The sequence below is a fragment of the Limanda limanda genome, chromosome 2, assembly GCF_963576545.1.
Source record: "Limanda limanda chromosome 2, fLimLim1.1, whole genome shotgun sequence".
In the NCBI taxonomy this organism is placed as follows: domain Eukaryota; kingdom Metazoa; phylum Chordata; class Actinopteri; order Pleuronectiformes; family Pleuronectidae; genus Limanda; species Limanda limanda.
In genome coordinates, this window is record NC_083637.1 from 17389364 (window position 1) to 17408015 (window position 18652).

At 44.0% G+C, this 18652-nt stretch overlaps 1 protein-coding gene across 2 annotated transcripts; it reads left to right on the plus strand.

Annotated features, from left to right (window-relative positions):
* Window positions 1-2697: 2697 nt before the first annotated feature.
* Window positions 2698-18181, plus strand: LOC133022939 (transcription activator BRG1). Of its 2 annotated transcripts, none has more exons than XM_061089845.1 (33): window positions 2698-2913; window positions 4144-4276; window positions 4973-5503; window positions 5727-5819; window positions 6129-6387; window positions 6533-6659; window positions 6745-6918; window positions 7011-7184; window positions 7298-7474; window positions 7627-7674; window positions 8796-8926; window positions 9803-9860; window positions 9939-10045; window positions 10189-10336; window positions 10614-10777; window positions 10882-10948; window positions 11098-11208; window positions 11766-12008; window positions 12110-12223; window positions 12370-12477; window positions 12795-12881; window positions 13086-13132; window positions 13805-13971; window positions 14137-14300; window positions 14421-14681; window positions 14766-14843; window positions 14953-15171; window positions 15305-15567; window positions 16241-16349; window positions 16509-16610; window positions 17008-17140; window positions 17534-17673; window positions 18146-18181. In XM_061089845.1, exons 1-33 carry the CDS (start codon window positions 2698-2700, stop codon window positions 18179-18181), a joined length of 4989 nt encoding a protein of 1662 aa, XP_060945828.1. The 2 variants fall into 2 exon arrangements, with proteins under 2 accessions (XP_060945828.1, XP_060945835.1); XM_061089852.1 differs by having other exon boundaries at window positions 9942-10045; window positions 14421-14648.
* Window positions 18182-18652: the final 471 nt, after the last annotated feature.

The following is an 18652-nucleotide window of genomic DNA, read 5'->3' on the forward strand; positions in this document are numbered from 1 at the left end:
TTTAATCAACGTATGTGCGCCTGTTTTCGGATCAACATTTACAAAGCTTGAAACCTGGAAAACAGATGCATTGGGTGAACAGTGAACAAGCTGAAACTCTGAAACTGTGTTTGAGAAATTCCGTGAACAAACTGTTGCTGAAGGATAACTCAACTATAAAATAATGTTTGCAGAGATTTTTTTTGGTAGAAAATAAAATCATTCTGCAAGTCTTCAAAACCTCTGACGTCTCTGCAGAGGATAGCAGCTTTAATGGCTCTGGGGAAAAAAGTTCCTGTGTTGCACATTTTTAAGTTGAAGTGAAGGTGATATTTCCAGAAATGGAGCCCATTTGGGACGACTGCAGCTTGAACCTTCCATCTTATCTTAGATTTACCCAAGTATAAAAACAAAGAGAAATGGCTGTCTTATATGATTAATTTGTCCTCTGGATAAATACCTGGATGGAAACGCCTGGCTGGGAGAGCAAGGCTTCTGCACCACCACAGACTCAAAGGCAGGAGAGTGGCCCGTGTCCTACCATGGGACATCAAAGATCGACGCTCAAGGCATCATCATATCGCAATTCAAGGTTTGTTTTATTTCTGTGAATGTTGTTGCTTTTATAACTTAGTGGGATAAGTCTAAAATAGTGAGACCACCAGGGTTTAAGAATAGGGTGGCATGACAAAATTAACTTTGTGAATTGACTTTGTGTGTACTTGTGAATTGAGTTTTTGTGGTGTTGGATTTAGTATGACGTTAGTTGTGTTTGTGTAGGTGTGAGTGCATAGAATGTGGGGGGTGGTGCTTATTGTTACGTTATGATGATGAGGACGATATTAACAAGTCACAAAATCCGCAGGAAGTGCAAAATCTGGACAATTGGGCCCAGGCATTATCCAGAGTTCATGTCTGAAAACGGCCATGTAATTTTCAGTTTGTTGTTTCGTCCAAGCCACAACCTTAACTGTTATGGTTCAGTCTCACAGCTCTGTGTCGTTGTCGGCTGCAGCACTCATCCGTTTCCTCAGAAAAAAACCCTGTCCACTCTTTACTCAAGTGGAGCTTTTAGCAGCTGACGGGTCAAATATTTCCTTCGGGATAAGGTAGAGACCAGCTATATTCCAATGTTGTGTCACAGCTATTTCCACAACCAAAACCAAATCATGTTTATGTACATGTTGGTGATTGTTAAGAGGAGATGTTTTGAATAAATGTTAGGTATAACTACTCTGTGCAGTCCACTTCCACCAGCTCGGGTCTTTGGAGGGATTTCTGTTGGCGGAATCTGATGAGATATTTCATAACTCCCAAATTAAAATATGCACAAACAGGTGAGGCAGGAACGGGTATATGTTGGAGGAAATGTTAAGAACAGCTGGCAGATCATTTCCATATATTTTGGAGCTGCCCAGCCATTCAGCCATACTGGCGGTGGTGATGACACAAGTAATACGGACTGTTTTTGGAGATGGATCTGACTGTTCCTTTTTTACAGTTTATTTGGGCACTATCGCAACTCACCCGGTGCAAGACAAATATTTGTTAAAGATACTATTAGCAGCCATTAAGAAAGCTGTAACACGAAAATGGTTACAGGCGGAACCCCCAACAGAGACTGACTGGATAGATGCTGTAACTGATATTCAAAATATGGAGAGAATGTTTTTTTCACTGAACCTACGATTTGACAAATATTTGCAGTATTGGGAAAAATGGATTGTGTTTTTAACCTCACAGGATCATCACTGATCTGCTACTATATGAATTGACATTTATCATCATCAGTGTACCATCTGTAAAAATGTATAAGTGACCAAAAAGTTTTTTTTTCTTTCTTTTTTTGTTTGTTTGTTTCGTTTTATGTATGTATGTTCATTGTATCTTTGTTTCTTTAAAAATAAATTATGAAAAAAAAAAAAAATGTTAGATATAACTAGTGGATAAATGTACTGTGTATATGTATGAACCTGGAGACCTGTCTGGATGCCGAGTTTAGATGGAGCCTGGAAGCGCATGCGCAGTTTGTCTTGGCTGTGCCCAGACATTCGGTCATGGAGCAGAGGAGGGGGGCGCTCGAGCCGCGTCGGTGAAGCCCACGGTCGCTCGGAGGCAGATCTCGAACATGATGAGTTCACTAATTACAACAGTTTCTGCGTCTTCTTCCATCTGCCGCTGATCTCAGCCCGGGAGCAGCACACATCCTCCGGCTCTAAGTCCTGCAGACGCGGGTAGGTCAGTCTCACAAGCACAGTCCGCCATTCCCCCTCTTTCCATTCACCCAGACAGGCTGTCACTGTGAGACTGAGCAGCATCTCTGTGGCTCCTGGCTCGTGTGATAATTCACCGTGTTTCCCCGCGGGTTCGAGTCTGCAGCTGAGCATGCACATGAGCACAGCGGGTGGTTTGGTGCAGGGAGGCTGAGTCCACAGTGAGACAGCGTCAGACCTCATTCACCTTCTCCTGCAAACATCATGCACCCACTTCATTTATCAGAGGTCCAAAATCCAGCTGCAGAGTCCTGATGTTTTCATACAGTCCTGTCTAATCAAACCAATAAGTCCATGCTTATTCAGATGAGTAACTTTAACATAGTGTGTCTTCATCCCTCAGAGTTTCTCAATGATCATGTCCTCACCTGTGTCACACTGTCCGTCATTTCTCTCCTTCCTCTCAGGTCCCTGCTGCTCATCCAGGAGCAGGAGGTCCAGGGCCATGTCCACTCCAGATCCCCCCATGGGAGGCACCCCGCGCCCAGGTCCCTCTCCTGGTCCGGGTCCCTCCCCAGGGGCTATGCTGGGCCCCAGCCCTGGTCCCTCACCAGGCTCCTCTCACAGTATGATGGGCCCCAGCCCTGGTCCTCCCTCCTCTGGACACTCCCAGCCGGGGCCCTCTGGATACGGCCAGGACAACATCCACTCTCTGCACAAAGTGAGAACACTGACTGAGACGCTCTGTTAGTTTGGACCTTATTATTGATCAACAGTTAGTTTTAAATGAATATCACAAACTTCACCTGATATATGCATTTTAAAGAGTTTAAACATCATATTTACATAGAAACTGACGAGTGTGGAGTTAAAATGAGGATACGCTTAATTTCACAGCAGAACATAAATCTTGATCAGTTATAAGGCAGGTTTTTACTTTTTAGATGATATGTGGCTGTTAAGAGACTTTACCATACAGCATTTCTATTTATTCATGTTCATTTTCAGAACTAACAATGCAGAAAATATGTGCAGTTATGTTTATGTTTTATGCTAAAAATATGTTAATTTCCTTATTTTAAGCTCCATATATTTGGTTGTATTTCTTATTTAAAATGTTTATTGACAATCATTTATAATCAAATTCATGGTTCAAGCCTGAATGACACTCTATTGTCATGAGTGTTTGATAACATCACCTTCGGAATGTATTTTTTAAGTATACATGTACGTATTGGTGGATATATGAGTATCATACTTTTTTTTTACTCCCCAATATCAGTATCAGCCCCCAAATATGCATGTGGGTGCGGGCGCTAATATAAATATTGTGGTGGAAATTGGTCAACAAACAAGGTTCTGAGACAAGTTGTCTTTGTAAGTTTATTTGTAAAAGCTTTCTGCAGAAAGGATCAGACAGGCAAGGTGGAGGTTGCAAGTGCGATGAAAAGTGAAGTATCTGTTCTCATATTTATATCTCTGTGTGGGTTACCTCCTGACCCCAAAACACCAGGGAGGGGGGGGTATATTGTTGTGTGTCTGGAACATATCGTCTGTAAAGGTATGACTTATGGGCTGCATCCTAAATGTGTTGGAGAGGAAATAGTATCATGTATGGTGAGGGTGTTGTGTCAGTCAGCTGAGTTCTTTGAACAAAGGACAAACACAGTTAAACCAGAGTAGAGCAAAATTTCACTATAGAATTCAGGTGATCTCAGGATCAACTTCTGCAAGACATGAACAGACAATGTGCTCACATGCTAGACAGTGGGTGCACCATGAAGTTTATGTCCAGCTTTACTCTGGATGAAAATGTCTGCTGTAAGCATAAACTAAAAAGTGAATTTACATTACAATACCTGCACAGTGTACAACTCATAACAATTATATGATTTACTGCCGTCACAGGGAGTATTAGTTTCATTCTAACACTGTTGGATTTCTCCCACAGCCGATGGAGGGCATGCATGAGAAGAGCATGAGCGAGGAGAGCCGCTTCAGTCAGATGAAGAGTCTGTCGATGAGACAGGGCGGACACAGCGGCATGGGCCCCCCACCCAGTCCTCTGGATCAACACTCACAAGGTAGACATGCAACAGAGATTCATCTTGAGCAATTTTGTGCTTTCCAGCGTTGTGCAAGACGAGCGGTTTCAAGTGAGACGTACCTGTGGTGGTGTTGTCATGTGGCTCTGTGAGTGTGTCATGGACCATGGGCTGTTTCTCAATCTCTTCATATAGCTTATTTTTTAGTATTTATATACAGAAAAATATTGGAAAAACAAACACAGTGTGGACGGGGGCTCGGACTCAGCAGCGTCTGCTGTAAAACAAACAAACAAGACAGTCAAACGGACGAGTTGAGCTCAGTGACTCAGAGTTTAACACATTTTGAAATCACAGACGGGCAGGATTTCAGGATTGAGCAGGATTGGATCTGTGGCAACAAGTGGAAGACAAATCTCTTCCAGTTACCTGGAGAGTCTCTGGACTGGATGTATTAGTATTTTAAAAAGTCACAATATTATTATGCTGTGAAGAATATCTTATACTCACTGTTATGTAAGTGTTGGATACATTTACAAAACATAAACAGATAATAAATAGATATGAGATCAGCTACTTACGAGATATTTATTTTATAAAAAAAGCTCATTTTAAAACCCAAATATCCCCCCAGAGTCCCAACATACTGTAGATTGTACTGGAATATTAAAGGAACATTATACAGGGTTTAAAATAATAGAGTAACTAGTGCTCTGATTTGTCCTTTGTCTTCAGGCTACCAATCTCCATTAGGTGGCTCTGATCACTCCAGTCCTGTCCCGTCAAATGGTCCTCCCTCTGGTCCTCTAATGCCATCGTCCTCCTCTTCCTCCTCCTCTGGCGGCCCCGGCTCCGCCTCTACACCTTTAGACGGTCCCAGCGGAGACCAACACATGCTCGGCCCAGCTAACCGTCCCGGACCTCAAGGTAGCTCCGGCCCCGGGCCCAGCCCCGGGCCCATTCTCGGATCCAGTGTCCCCATCCTTGGATCTGGCATTGACTCTGGTGGCCCCGCTGGCCTCGGAGGTCCCGGTGGTCCAACTCCCTTCAACCAGAACCAACTCCAACAACTCAGAGCCCAGATCATGGCTTATAAGATGCTGGCCCGGGGACAGCCCCTGCCGGACCACCTGCAGATGGCTGTCCAAGGGAAGAGGCCGATGCCAGGGATGCAGCAGCCCATGTCCAGTCTGGGTCCTGGGGTTGGAGTTGGTCCAGCTGGACCAGGTCCAGGGCTGATGGGCTCAGGCTACATTCGAGCTCACGGTGGGTATGCAAGGGGAAAATCTGGAATACCAGGCCCCTTAACTGTGAATGGAAAAGCAGTCTTCGACTATTGGACTCCACTGTATGTCCAATGGTCTGATGGGTAATGAATGTATGTCACATTGGAAAGCTGGAGGTTGTAGCTTTCATCAATTTTTGAAAGAACAATCTAATAGATGTGCTGTTAGTCTCAAGAGAATCTGTACCCTTTTGGTTTCTTTAGGTATGATGGGTCCCAACATGCCCCCACCAGGGCCGTCAGGGACCCCAGCTGGAATGCAAAACCCCAACGGACCACCAAAGTCCTGGCCTGAAGGTTTGTGACATTGATTAAAATCCTCAACTTAGCAGTTGACAATTGGACTTTGACTTTCACATATGAACAACACAGCAGGACATTGTGCGAGTCAGAACCGTCAGACAACGAAAGGTGATCTTTCTCATTGAAACTGGTTTCTGTGACTAAGTTTACAACCGTACATGGTGTCAGCACGTAGTGTAACATTATTAGTATAAATTCTAACAATCCATCTAGTTTGAACTTTAGATTCCATCACCTATAGTAGACTATAGCAGTACTTACAGCAGTGCCCTATTGATCTTTCCCAACTTCACATGGCTCCAGGTCCCATGGTGAACGCAGCAGCCCCCTCAAACGCACCCCAAAAGTTGATCCCCCCTCAGCCCACTGGCCGGCCCTCTCCTGCCCCCCCCTCAGTTCCTCCTGCTGCCTCCCCGGTGATGCCTCCGCAGACGCAGTCCCCCGGTCAGCCAGCACAGCCCACTGCCATGATGCCTTACCACGCCAAGCAGAGCCGCATTACCCCAATTCAGAAGCCCTGTGGCCTCGACCCAGTGGAGATACTGCAGGAGAGGGAGTACAGGTATGACAAGGCCTTTTAGGGATGTAACTTAATTTTTTAATTTTATGACACAATAAAGCTCTTACTCTTTAATCTGAATATTAAGGTTATTTTATATAAACATAAAGAATCCCGACAGAAAAGTGGGTTCTCTTTACTTCCGCAGGTTACAGGCTCGTATCACTCATCGTATTGTTGAACTGGAGAACCTGCCGGGTTCTCTCGCTGGTGATTTACGTACCAAAGCTACAATAGAGCTCAAAGCTCTTCGACTGCTTAACTTCCAGAGACAGGTACGGATGTACGATATCGTTTTTACCTTCACCTTTGACCTCGACACATCACACCTTCCCACTGTGAATCTTTTGCCTTTCACAGCTGCGTCAAGAGGTGGTGGTGTGTATGCGTCGGGACACAGCTCTTGAGACCGCCCTTGACGCGAAGGCCTACAAGCGCAGCAAGCGCCAGTCTCTGCGAGAGGCCCGCATCACAGAGAAACTGGAGAAGCAGCAGAAGATCGAGCAAGAGCGCAAACGCAGGCAGAAGCACCAGGTAGAGGACAAACGCAGCTGAGACATGGCTGTTATAATGTTAAGGTTTGTACTTTTTAATCACTCTTCTCCTCGTCCGTGCTCTCTCCCCAGGAGTACCTCAACAGCATCCTCCAGCACGCCAAAGACTTCAAAGAGTACCATCGCTCAATCACAGGCAAAATGCAGAAACTGACCAAAGCTGTGGCCACCTACCATGCCAACACTGAGCGAGAGCAGAAGAAGGAGAATGAGCGGATTGAGAAAGAGAGGATGAGGAGGCTCATGGTAAAAAGAAACACTAGCAGCAACAGCGCAGACAGAGTTACACACTTCACACACTTACCTGTGCACACAGCCTTCAACTACTGCTTATACTGTGTATGTGTATCTCCGCCCAGGCTGAGGATGAGGAGGGATACCGCAAACTGATCGACCAGAAGAAGGACAAACGTCTGGCCTACCTGCTGCAGCAGACTGACGAGTATGTCGCCAACCTCACCGAGCTGGTCCGAGCTCACAAGGCTGCACAGGCACTCAAAGTAAAGAAGAAGAAGAAGAAGAAGAAAAAGAAGAAGGTAAAAACAACTGGAGGAGAGAGAGATATTTATATTTCAACATTCAGTCTGGGAAATTGACACACTGAGCTGGACTGTGCATCTGCTTGTTCCTGATGATGTGATATATGTTGTGTGGTGTGTCAGTGACTCAGTTATGATCTGTTTTGCAGATAGAGAACGCTGAGGGGCAGACTCTGGCAGTGGGCCCTGATGGAGAGGTGAGCTGGTGCAGCATGAGGAGGAGGAAATGGTTACATCATACTTTCACCGTCACTGGTTTTCTTTCTAAAGATATACTCTTCCTCTTAACATATGCAGGGTCCCTAAAGCAAATGTGATTGGTCGTTATGTTGCTCTCTGTGGTCTCTATAGAAACGTTCTCTAAACACTGCACAGATCAAATTTCACACAAAGCTTCAGGGGGTAGTGTTTTTCCTTTTTGTGTTGTCATGGCAAAAAGATGACTGCAGACGGCACAAGGATTTCCTCTGTTCACTGTTGCTGTGCAACTTTTTGATCAACTAGATTTGAGCTTGTTGGAACAACATCCCATCATTTACAGTATACATATCTATAAAAAGGATCTGAAAGTAGGCGAACACATTCTATAGCCACATGTTACAGCTCCAGGTGTGTGTGTGCATGAATGTAGCTCAGTTGCCATCACCTGTTGTCATCAGTCAAAGAAAGAAAGATTCACATCTGTGTTGAAAAAAAGCAGAATTTGATATTTACTTGGCAAATTAAATTGGCAAAACACCAGTGACTGTTTACACACTTAAACTATCTGAGGTTTAGTCTCATTTCCTTCAGCTGGTTAAAAGACTCAAACTAAGCCGGTAATTAAAGTCAGCCTTTCCTGACGCCTCTTTTTTGGTACGTTTCTCCACAGAATGGTTCATATGATCAAGGCAGAATATCGCTTCCTTGTTAGGATTGTTAGCAAATAACTTTCATCCTTTTCTCCTTTGACTGAATCACGGTTCCGGAGCTGGTCCAAAGGATCCATGGAACCAAAGAGTGTGAGCAGTCAGGTCATTTCAGACACTCGGACTGTACAGTGTGAGCTCATGAATTGTGAGCTTTGGCCTCTCATCTCAGGCGACTTACTTGTCCAGTGTTAGGCGGTATTTAATAATAACTTTATTTGTATAGCACTTATCTAAACAAGGTTACAAAGTCCTTCACACAAAAAATCCAATCCATCCAAAATGAGGAATGAATTATGATACAAGTTATTCAGTTCAGATCAATTTAAGAGCCAAATCATAACATAAGAAGGTCAAGACCAACAGTTCCAACAATGAGGGATCAAATAATCGGTGTCCTCCCCCTGCAGCCTCTGGATGAGACGAGTCAGATGAGCGATCTGCCTGTGAAGGTCATCCATGTGGACAGTGGAAACATCCTGACAGGTTTGGACGCTCCTAGAGCCGGACAGCTGGAGACCTGGCTGGAGATGAACCCGGGGTGAGAATGGAGGGAGAGGAAGGACTTGTGTATGTGGATATCGTAGACTGTAAATAAAGATGGAGGGCACATCTCCGCTTCCTCCCATTGGGATAAAAATGTAGATAAAAAATCTGACATAGGAGTGCCGCCATGTTCTGCTTTTGACGTCTGCGTAGCATGTGGTTGATGTGTGGAGCTGTGGAATTAAGGTCCTGCTCGACCAATCACGTGTCAGTCTCATCTGTCAGTCATCAACTAAAATCTAAGTTTTTGGAAAAATTAACACTTGAGATAAGAACTACCAAAAATTAAATCTTTGGGACTTTATTTAACTTTATAGTTTGGTTTGCTAACATGGAGGGGGTGGGGTATAATCTACACACCAGCCAGCCACCAGGGGGCGAACAAGATGATTTGGCTTAGCTTTTGGGAGCCTTCCTGGTTTCCATTTTATATACAGCCTGTGCCGAATATGTGTGGATGTCTTTTTAGCCACACAATAAAAGTTACACAAGGCAGCTTATGGGGCTTAAGTAAAGGTGCTAACATGCTATTATTGTGTAAACATATCAGTGTGCTACCTAACCTGCTACCTGTAAAATGTGTTTTGATCATATGGTAGTATATGCTAATTATATCATAACGTCGTGAAGTTTGAAGGTCACATCATATAGTGTAGTAATGCAGTCATAACTTGTACAGATCACATCTTACTTAGATTAAGCAGTCATTCATCAATATATGGTAAAAATTACGCTATTATTATTTGGCATGATTGCAACATTGGGTATTTACAGCGTATGCAGGATCTGCCTACTCCCACTGATGCTTTGCATTTCTGATGACTTGGACTGTTGGTGGATATAATCACGAGTGTTTTTGTGTTCTGCTCAGCTACGAGGTGGCTCCCCGCTCGGACAGTGAGGACAGCGAGGAGGAGGAAGAGGAGGAGGTGGGTTCCTTTGTTTGAAGCCTTTTTCACACTTACTGCTCCAGTCGCTGACAAACTGCTCTTCCCAACATCTGGCAGGAGGAAGAGGAGGAGCGTCAGCCTGCAACAGCTCCGGTGGAGGAGAAGAAGATCCCAGACCCCGACTGTGAAGATGTGTCAGAAGTAGATGTTCGCCACATCATTGAGTGAGTGCATATATTGAGTAGTACAGTGGAATACAATTTAGTGCCATTTAGGGTCTCAAACAAACTAGGTACAATAAAAGGTGCTCACAAAATGGATTTATGCCGTGATTAAACAAAACTTTTTGTTTGTGCCTTCTCTGCAGAAATGCTAAGCAGGATGTGGATGATGAATACATGGGTGCGGCCTTCGCTCGAACTCTCCAGTCTTATTACGCAGTGGCTCACGCTGTCACAGAGAAGGTGGACAAACAGTCCAGTTTGTTGATAAATGGACAACTCAAGCAGTATCAGGTATACATGCATGATTAGATGCAATAATATGATACTTTCTACCTTGGCATGCACAAAGATGTTTTCTCTGCTGCCATGCGGTAAAAACATTCACTGATTTCCAATGGAATATAATGGATCTTGATTGTAAAAAATCTGACATAAAGAGAGCTGATATCTATGAATTTAAGAACTATTGGGCCTTTGCGGAGGTGTTTGCTCTACTGAGTGCCCTTCTCATTGTATTTCATAACTCTGATGAGGGAGGGAATACTTGTCATGTTCAAAACCCTTTCAGGTTAAAGGTCTGGAGTGGCTTGTTTCCCTCTACAACAACAACCTGAACGGGATCCTGGCGGACGAGATGGGTTTGGGAAAAACCATCCAGACTATCGCCCTCATTACTTACCTCATGGAGATGAAGCGTCTCAATGGACCCTACCTCATCATTGTACCCCTCTCGTGAGCTAAACCCAAATGATTTGACAACATAATTGCAGTTTTATTCTCTAACATTTGCTTTTTTGTTCAATAAAATCACTTACTGATCGGTCTCTGGTTGACAGAACTCTTTCTAACTGGGTGTATGAGTTTGACAAATGGGCACCGACAGTCGTCAAAGTGTCCTACAAGGTTAGTTTCTGCAGTTTACAATACTCTGATGTGTCTCTGCTTTTAACTTTTAATTAATAACACATTTTTGCTTTGTCTTTAATGGCTTTTGCTTTTTGCTTTATAAAATGTCATGATCAAATTGAATTAATCTTTTTGTTGGCTGCCAGGGGTCTCCTGCTGCCAGAAGAGCCTTCCTCCCCCAACTGCGTAGTGGAAAATTTAACGTTTTACTCACCACCTACGAGTACATCATCAAGGATAAACAAGTGCTGGCCAAGGTGAGATGATGCGTACAAACAAACCCAGGCAGAAGGACATTCACAAACACATCATCCTTTATACCTTTCTCTCTAGACATGTACACATGCCTGCAGTGAGATGTTTCTATTTGTTATTTATTAGATTTTGCTGGAAGTTTCTGTGTTTTTGTGTTTACCAGCATGACCTTATTTCCCAAAGTGCTCTAAAAGTGTTTGAGCCCGACCAATCTGACTTCCCTCTTTGCTGCGTCTCAGTGTTCTCTCCTAGGTCCTGCAACACACTGACACCCGCCTGTAAACCACGTCTTCCACTGTCATCTGTGACCATCATGCTGCTATGCACTCATGTAGTCATGTAGGCTTCCTGAAAGTGCTGCAAGGTGGGTGTTGTAGTTCAGGCAAGAGTTTCCCCCACCAGGCTGTAGCATGGGACCGAGCCAGTGTGGGGCCCGGGGACAAACTGGAAGAGAAATCCTCCACTTTCTGTTGTTTTTTATTGGATGGGCAGAAACAGTAAGTTATTCCACTGGCAGCTTCATCCAGATGTTCTGCTCTCCTCATGTCATCCCCACCAGATCCGTTGGAAATACATGATCGTTGACGAGGGCCACCGGATGAAGAACCACCACTGTAAACTGACCCAGGTCCTGAACACTCACTACCTTGCCCCACGGCGAGTCCTCCTCACAGGGACGCCGTTGCAAAACAAGCTGCCTGAGCTCTGGGCACTGCTCAACTTCCTGCTGCCAACCATCTTCAAGAGCTGTATCACCTTTGAGCAGTGGTTCAACGCTCCTTTCGCCATGACTGGGGAGAAGGTGTGCAGGACGTTTAGCTGAGGCGCAGTCCGCCAACGCTGCTTCTGATTTGTCTCTTTGTGTTTGGGAGATGCCAGGATTCTTTTTGCTTCTCTCTCCAGGTGGACCTAAATGAAGAGGAGACCATCTTGATCATCCGTCGTCTCCACAAAGTGCTCCGCCCCTTCCTGTTACGCAGATTAAAGAAGGAAGTGGAGGCACAGCTTCCAGAGAAGGCATGGCTCAGTTCTTTCAGTCCACAAACAGCAGACAGACAAACACTTGTCCAGATGATCTTCATTTTGATGTGTCCTGTCATTGATTGGCCTCGGGTCACCTGCTCCATCTTTAATTGACTGAATGCGTCTCTCCCCTCTCTCAGGTGGAGTATGTGATCAAGTGCGACATGTCGTCTCTTCAGAGGGTGCTGTACAGACACATGCAGGCCAAGGGCGTTCTTCTAACTGATGGATCCGAAAAAGACAAGAAGGTGAGGACATGAACACTCAGTTTTTGGAAGTGTTAATGTCCACATTCAAAATGTTCAATCTACTTTTTCTTCTAATAGGATAGTATTATATGTGGCACTAGATGATTTAGAAATGTTTTTTTATCTTATTTTATAATAAGGTTAAGTTTTTGCTGCAAACAGATGAAATACACTTCAGGGTTAGTGGTAGAAATTTAAGTTGTATTCTTTTTAGTCTTAGCTCTGGTCCTTGGCTTGAAGAACCTGTTCAGAAGCACATGTAACTGGCCCTCACTGTTAGTTTCACGTTGCACATTTGATCTCATCGTGTTCACCAGGGGAAAGGAGGCACTAAGACACTGATGAACACCATCATGCAGCTGAGGAAGATCTGTAACCACCCGTACATGTTCCAGCAGATCGAGGTACCGCTGAGGAGGGAGATGTTTCAACAGATTTAATTTTGGTCAGGATATTATATGACAAGATATTGTATAACAAATGTAAAAAGCACATAAACCTAAACAAAAGCACAGATTTACTTTTATGATATGAGCTTCAAAATAAAGCTCCAATTAGACTGAAATCCTTGACTGTGTGTGACAGAATATTTCTGACTGATTTTGCAGGAATCCTTCTCTGAACATTTAGGATTCTCTGGTGGAATAGTCCAGGGGTGAGTTCTGATTCATCGATCTCGCTCTCTCTGACCCCTTCATCCGTCCTGAGTGATCCGATCACGAGTGGTCAGCACTAAGTTCAGGTCTGAATGGACCCAAATACGTCCTCAATTCTCAAAACTCATACCGCATCTGGGAAGATTCTGGAGGCATGTGGCCACATTCTTTTCACTGAATGAGCGCAAATCCATCCTGGGCCACATATGAAGGACCATCTACTCAGCTGACTAACAGTTTCACAATGACTCAAAACCACTGTTTGTAGCCACCTCCAGCTGCACACATTCATTCATTCAGTTGCTCCTGAGTTTGCTCGCTCTCTTTTTTCTCTGTCTCCATCTCTCTCCTACACACAAACGTATCTGTAAACTCAGACTGGGTTGAAACAACATCATTTAGTCTTCACAAACGTGTTTTGGGAAATTTATCTGCATTAATGTAGCCGGGAAGTGAGATCAAATTACAAGAGTCCACAGGAGACACATTCAGGATCTTTTAGGATGGTTAATACTGGGTCTGAACAGGTCCTCTCTCTCTCTCTCTCTCTCTCTCTCTCTCTCTCTCTCTCTCTCTCTCTCTCTCTCTCTCTCTCTCTCTCTCTCTCTCTCTCTCTCTCGCTCTCAGTGAAACACACACACACGACTTTTAATCTATCTCATTTCCGTCAGACTTGACCTGTATCGAGCATCAGGAAAGTTTGAGGTGTTGGATCGTATCTTGCCCAAACTGAGGGTGACAAACCACAGAGTTCTGCTCTTCTGTCAGATGACCACACTCATGACCATCATGGAGGACTACTTCGCCTTCCGCAGCTTCAAGTATCTGCGTCTGGACGGTGAGACAGTTTATAGAAGTGTTGTCTAGCTGTCACAGAGCAGTTTTGTTGCCAGTCAGTCCTTTTATCCCAAAGTTCATCATTTTCTGTTGCCTTTTGTAGCATTTCCTCACTTCACTCTTTCATCTGTTCTTCTTCACTTGTCCCACCTCCCTCACTCGTCAGGCACCACAAAGGCTGAAGACAGAGGAATGTTACTGAAGACGTTCAATGATCCAGAGTCGGACTACTTCATCTTCCTGCTGAGCACAAGAGCTGGAGGTCTCGGCCTCAACCTGCAGTCTGCTGACACTGTGGTCATCTTTGACTCGGACTGGAACCCACATCAGGTTTGATGATGTTTTCATTTACGCAAGGTTTAGAAAATCCAGTTGACAGACTTCAGTACAAAACAAAAATAGACGTTTGAACCTACATAAATTCTCTCTCCTTCCTGATTGTGTCTCCAGGACCTGCAGGCTCAGGACAGAGCCCATCGCATCGGTCAACAAAATGAGGTTCGTGTGTTGCGTCTCTGCACTATCAACAGTGTGGAAGAGAAAATCCTGGCCGCTGCCAAGTACAAATTAAACGTGGACCAAAAGGTCATCCAGGCCGGCATGTTCGATCAGAAATCCTCCAGCCACGAGCGCAGGGCCTTCCTACAAGCCATCCTGGAGCACGAGGAGCAAGACGAGGTCTGGGGCCAAGAAGTGTGTCTACGCATAAATGTGTGTGCGTGCACCATCCATACAGCATTTTGAAGAGTGAGCTTTCTTATTCTCTGCTTGCCAATATGTGTATGCTGTATTCAGGAGGAGGATGAGGTGCCCGATGATGAGACGGTCAACCAGATGATAGCCAGGAGCGAGGAGGAGTTTGATCAGTTCATGGTAAGTACCCGGCTTTTTGAAGTTAAATTCACATCCAACTTCAACGCTACAAAGTCCTCTCCCGATATCTTTGTCCGTCTCTTAACTTTTCTTCCTCGCCCTCCCTCAGCGTATGGACTTGGACCGGCGGCGGGAGGATGCCCGTAACCCGCGGCGAAAACCTCGTCTGATGGAGGAGGATGAGCTGCCCACGTGGATCATGAAAGATGATGCCGAAGTTGAGCGGCTGACCTGCGAGGAAGAGGAGGAGAAAATGTTTGGACGAGGCTCTCGGATGCGTAAGGAGGTGGACTATAGCGACTCACTGACCGAGAAGCAGTGGCTGAAGGTGATTAGCTTGAGGGTAAAGTGCAGAGCTGAGAAACAGGACAGGGTATTAACCGAATTTAAAATCAAAAGTGAAGACATCCTTGCTTTGTGTATTAAAACTTCATTCTCGTGCCCATCATCACCTCGAGCAGGCGATAGAGGATGGCACACTGGATGAGGTCGAGGAAGATGTGCGTCACAAAAAGACGACCCGCAAGAGGAAGAGGGACCGAGACTTGGACCTCCCCGGTCCCTCGTCTTCCTCCGGGGGACGTGGACGAGGGGACAAAGACGATGATGGGAAGAGGCAGAGGAAGAGGGGACGACCACCTGCTGAGAAACTCTCCCCGAATCCTCCTGCTCTCCTAAAGAAGATGAGGAAGATTGTGGACGCTGTCATCAAATATAAAGACAGGTAGCACAAATGAGCATGATATTAAATTTGCAGCTGTGGAGAATAATTATTCTGCATCACTAAATGTTTCTGTTCAATCTTTGCACCAATTACTTCACTCAGTTTGTAAGAAATTCAATAATCTGAACTTTAGGCCTTGAGATGTTTCAAATATGTTAAAATATTGGGTCTTAAATACATTTGGGTAAGTCTTAATTTAATTTAATTTAAGGCTACTTCTATTGTGCTTTTAGATTGAGTTTATTTAGTCTCTTTCAAAAGAAATGAGCCATGCATAGATTGTAGTTCTTTTCTCAGCGATCCAGATATTAGCACGCCGTTATCAAACAAATGTGGAACTGATAACTGAAACATACACTCTGATCAGATTGGATCTCAATACACTCAGCTTGCCTGTGGGGAAGACTGTGGCTACCAACTGTATCTATCTGTAGTTTGAGATAATGTGGTGTTTACAGGGTTATTCTCTATTTGGTTACAATTACAGGGAATTGCAAGAAATTAATGGACTCTGACATAAATTCTTGGTCTTAAATTTCATTCATTATGGTCTTTAAAAGTCTTGAATTTAATGTATTAAAATCTGCATGTTTGTGGTTAAAATAAGATGTATTCAGTGTAACAGTCAGTTTATTTCTGTTTTTGCTGATCCTGATGACATCACCTCCTGCAGCGCCAGCGGGCGTCAGCTGAGCGAAGTGTTCATCCAGCTGCCGTCTCGAAAAGAGCTGCCCGAGTACTACGAGCTGATCCGCAAACCTGTGGACTTCAGGAAGATCAAGGTACGAGCAGGAAAGGTGGTTCCAGCTGGAAACGTGGTCACAGGTGCTAAGAGTACTAAGAACTAAGTAAAGAAATCTGTCACTGATAGTTATAGGTTTAGAAAAATGACACTTTTTATTATAAATGTAGTATTATATAACACGACTTTCCATCCCCAGGAGGGGATTAGAGGTCATCGCTACCGCAGTCTGAGTGACCTGGAGAGAGACGTCATGCTGCTCTTCCAGAACGCTCAGACCTTCAACCTGGAGGGATCACTGGTGAGACGGATCTGCTGTTCACACACAGACACAGAAAAACCCGCTCAGTGTTTCTACCATGAAAACAATTACATTTCAGTTCTGTTTTTTTCCCCCGGTTTTATATTTCAGACACTAAAGAAAGTAGGAGGGTTGGTGGATTTATAAATAGTGTATATTGGTATATTCTTGTTATTTATTGACACCAATGTCCCTGATTTCAAAACATAAAGGTCAGTATTTCAAGTTTTTATTAACTGATGTGCCACCGGTGAAAATTATAACCTGGAAAATTCGATATCAAGATCTTACATGATGTGTGAACACTGGACGGTGTTTCTGTCACTGTTTCATCTACATACATGATGACAGTGGTACTAAGATGGTGTTTTCTACCATGTTTGTCTTACGTGAGCAGATTTATGAAGACTCCATCGTTCTCCAGTCGGTCTTCACCAGTTTGAGGCAGAAGATTGAGAAGGAGGAGGAAAGCGAGGGAGAGGAGAGTGAAGAAGAGGAGGAGGATCAAGATGAAGGATCCGAGTCTGAATGTAAGTGGAGAGAAAAAGAGGAGAGACTCTTTAGACATGTTTATTTCAGTGTGAAGTCTCAGATGGTTTTAAAATATTTTCTATGCCTTTCTATAACAGTCAGCACAGTCTTTTGTTCACAATCTTGTGAACGAAAGGATTTCTTCTAGTTTGGTTCAAATGTTCACTTGGACTCAATGATGAACTGATTCGATTTTGGTGGTTGCAACATGTTTTTGGCCTCTTGAACATGATATTTCAAGTCTGTCTATAGCAAATTTGTTCAAATTTTTAACAGTCCGACATTTTGACTCAAAGATCAATTTATCAGTTTTCAGTGGTCAACGCTCATTGGGACCTCCTGAGTCAGTGACTTGATTCAATTTGATTTATACAAAGTGTGTTTGTCTCCAGCTCGCTCAGTGAGGGTGAAGATCCGTCTGGGCAGGAAGGACAAAGGCGGAGACCGAGGGAATCGACGCAGCAGACGGACGGGACGCAACCGAGCCAAACCTGTCGTCAGTGACGACGACTCTGAGGACGAGCAGGAAGAGGTAGCTCCTGCTGTGTGCGTGTGCGTGTGTCGATTAGACCACATCTAAAATGGGAACCACTTGTGATTGCAGTGAAAATGGGTTGTTGTAGTATTTCTTTATGAATTTGGCACTAATTTGCAATAGTTGAGACTGCAGTGTTAAAGTTAGGATAAAATGAAGGACTGAAGGAGCGATGTTCAGAGACCTTGGTGACATGAAGCTGAAGAGTTTCTTCTTTGCCTTTCTTGACATGGACGTGTTTCTGCCACGTGTGTGGTCTCTGCAGACATCAGCCCTCAAAATGTAGGGTCCGATATTTCTACGTCCTTTATGATTCCTATCAGGGAGGTTTTGTGTTACTCACTCTATGTTACAGATTTCAGGTAAACTGATGAAAATTGAAGCTTTGAGGAGCGACAAATTCATGTGTTGTTAATTATTAAGGAATTCTTCATTTTCCAGACATGAATCTGTTTGTAATTTTTTCCAGGAGCGCTCTCCCAGTGCGACTGATGAAGAGTCCTGAACTGCACTGTGACTTGGAGGAAAGGAGGGGCAAAAGGGGATATTCCACTAATTCAACAAAAATATACAGTAAATAAAAAAGGCTCTCAACTCCATCCACCCTCAGTCAAATAACTCAAATAGCAGGTTTACAATCCTACAGTATCACAGGGAAACCAAACTATCACCATCATATCAAACACAAATTCATTAGATCATTTAATTCTTTGCTGAAGAAAGTCTGAACACTGAGGAATCAAATGAGTATTAAAATTTTCACGCAAATGAGTCAGAACACTATCTAAGTTCAGTTGTTAAAGAACTTCGCAACATGCTAACAGTGGGATGGTTTAACATGTGTGAAGACAGCGGCTTCAAAAACGTTATAACTCCAGATATAACAATATATTGTGATAACTAAACATTCATGACAGCAGGATGTCAGTTTTTTAAAAGATGTTAATGAACATCGATTGAAATGTGTTTAAAGAGG

Bases quoted from the DNA above. Each gene is read 5' to 3' on its own strand.
- LOC133022939 (XM_061089845.1), top strand. From the start codon at position 2,698: ATGTCCACTCCAGATCCCCCCATGGGAGGCACCCCGCGCCCAGGTCCC. The intron at 2,914-4,143 runs GTGAGAACACTG...TTTCTCCCACAG, and splicing joins ACATCCACTCTCTGCACAAA to CCGATGGAGGGCATGCATGA. The intron at 6,919-7,010 runs GTAGAGGACAAA...CTCTCTCCCCAG, and splicing joins AACGCAGGCAGAAGCACCAG to GAGTACCTCAACAGCATCCT.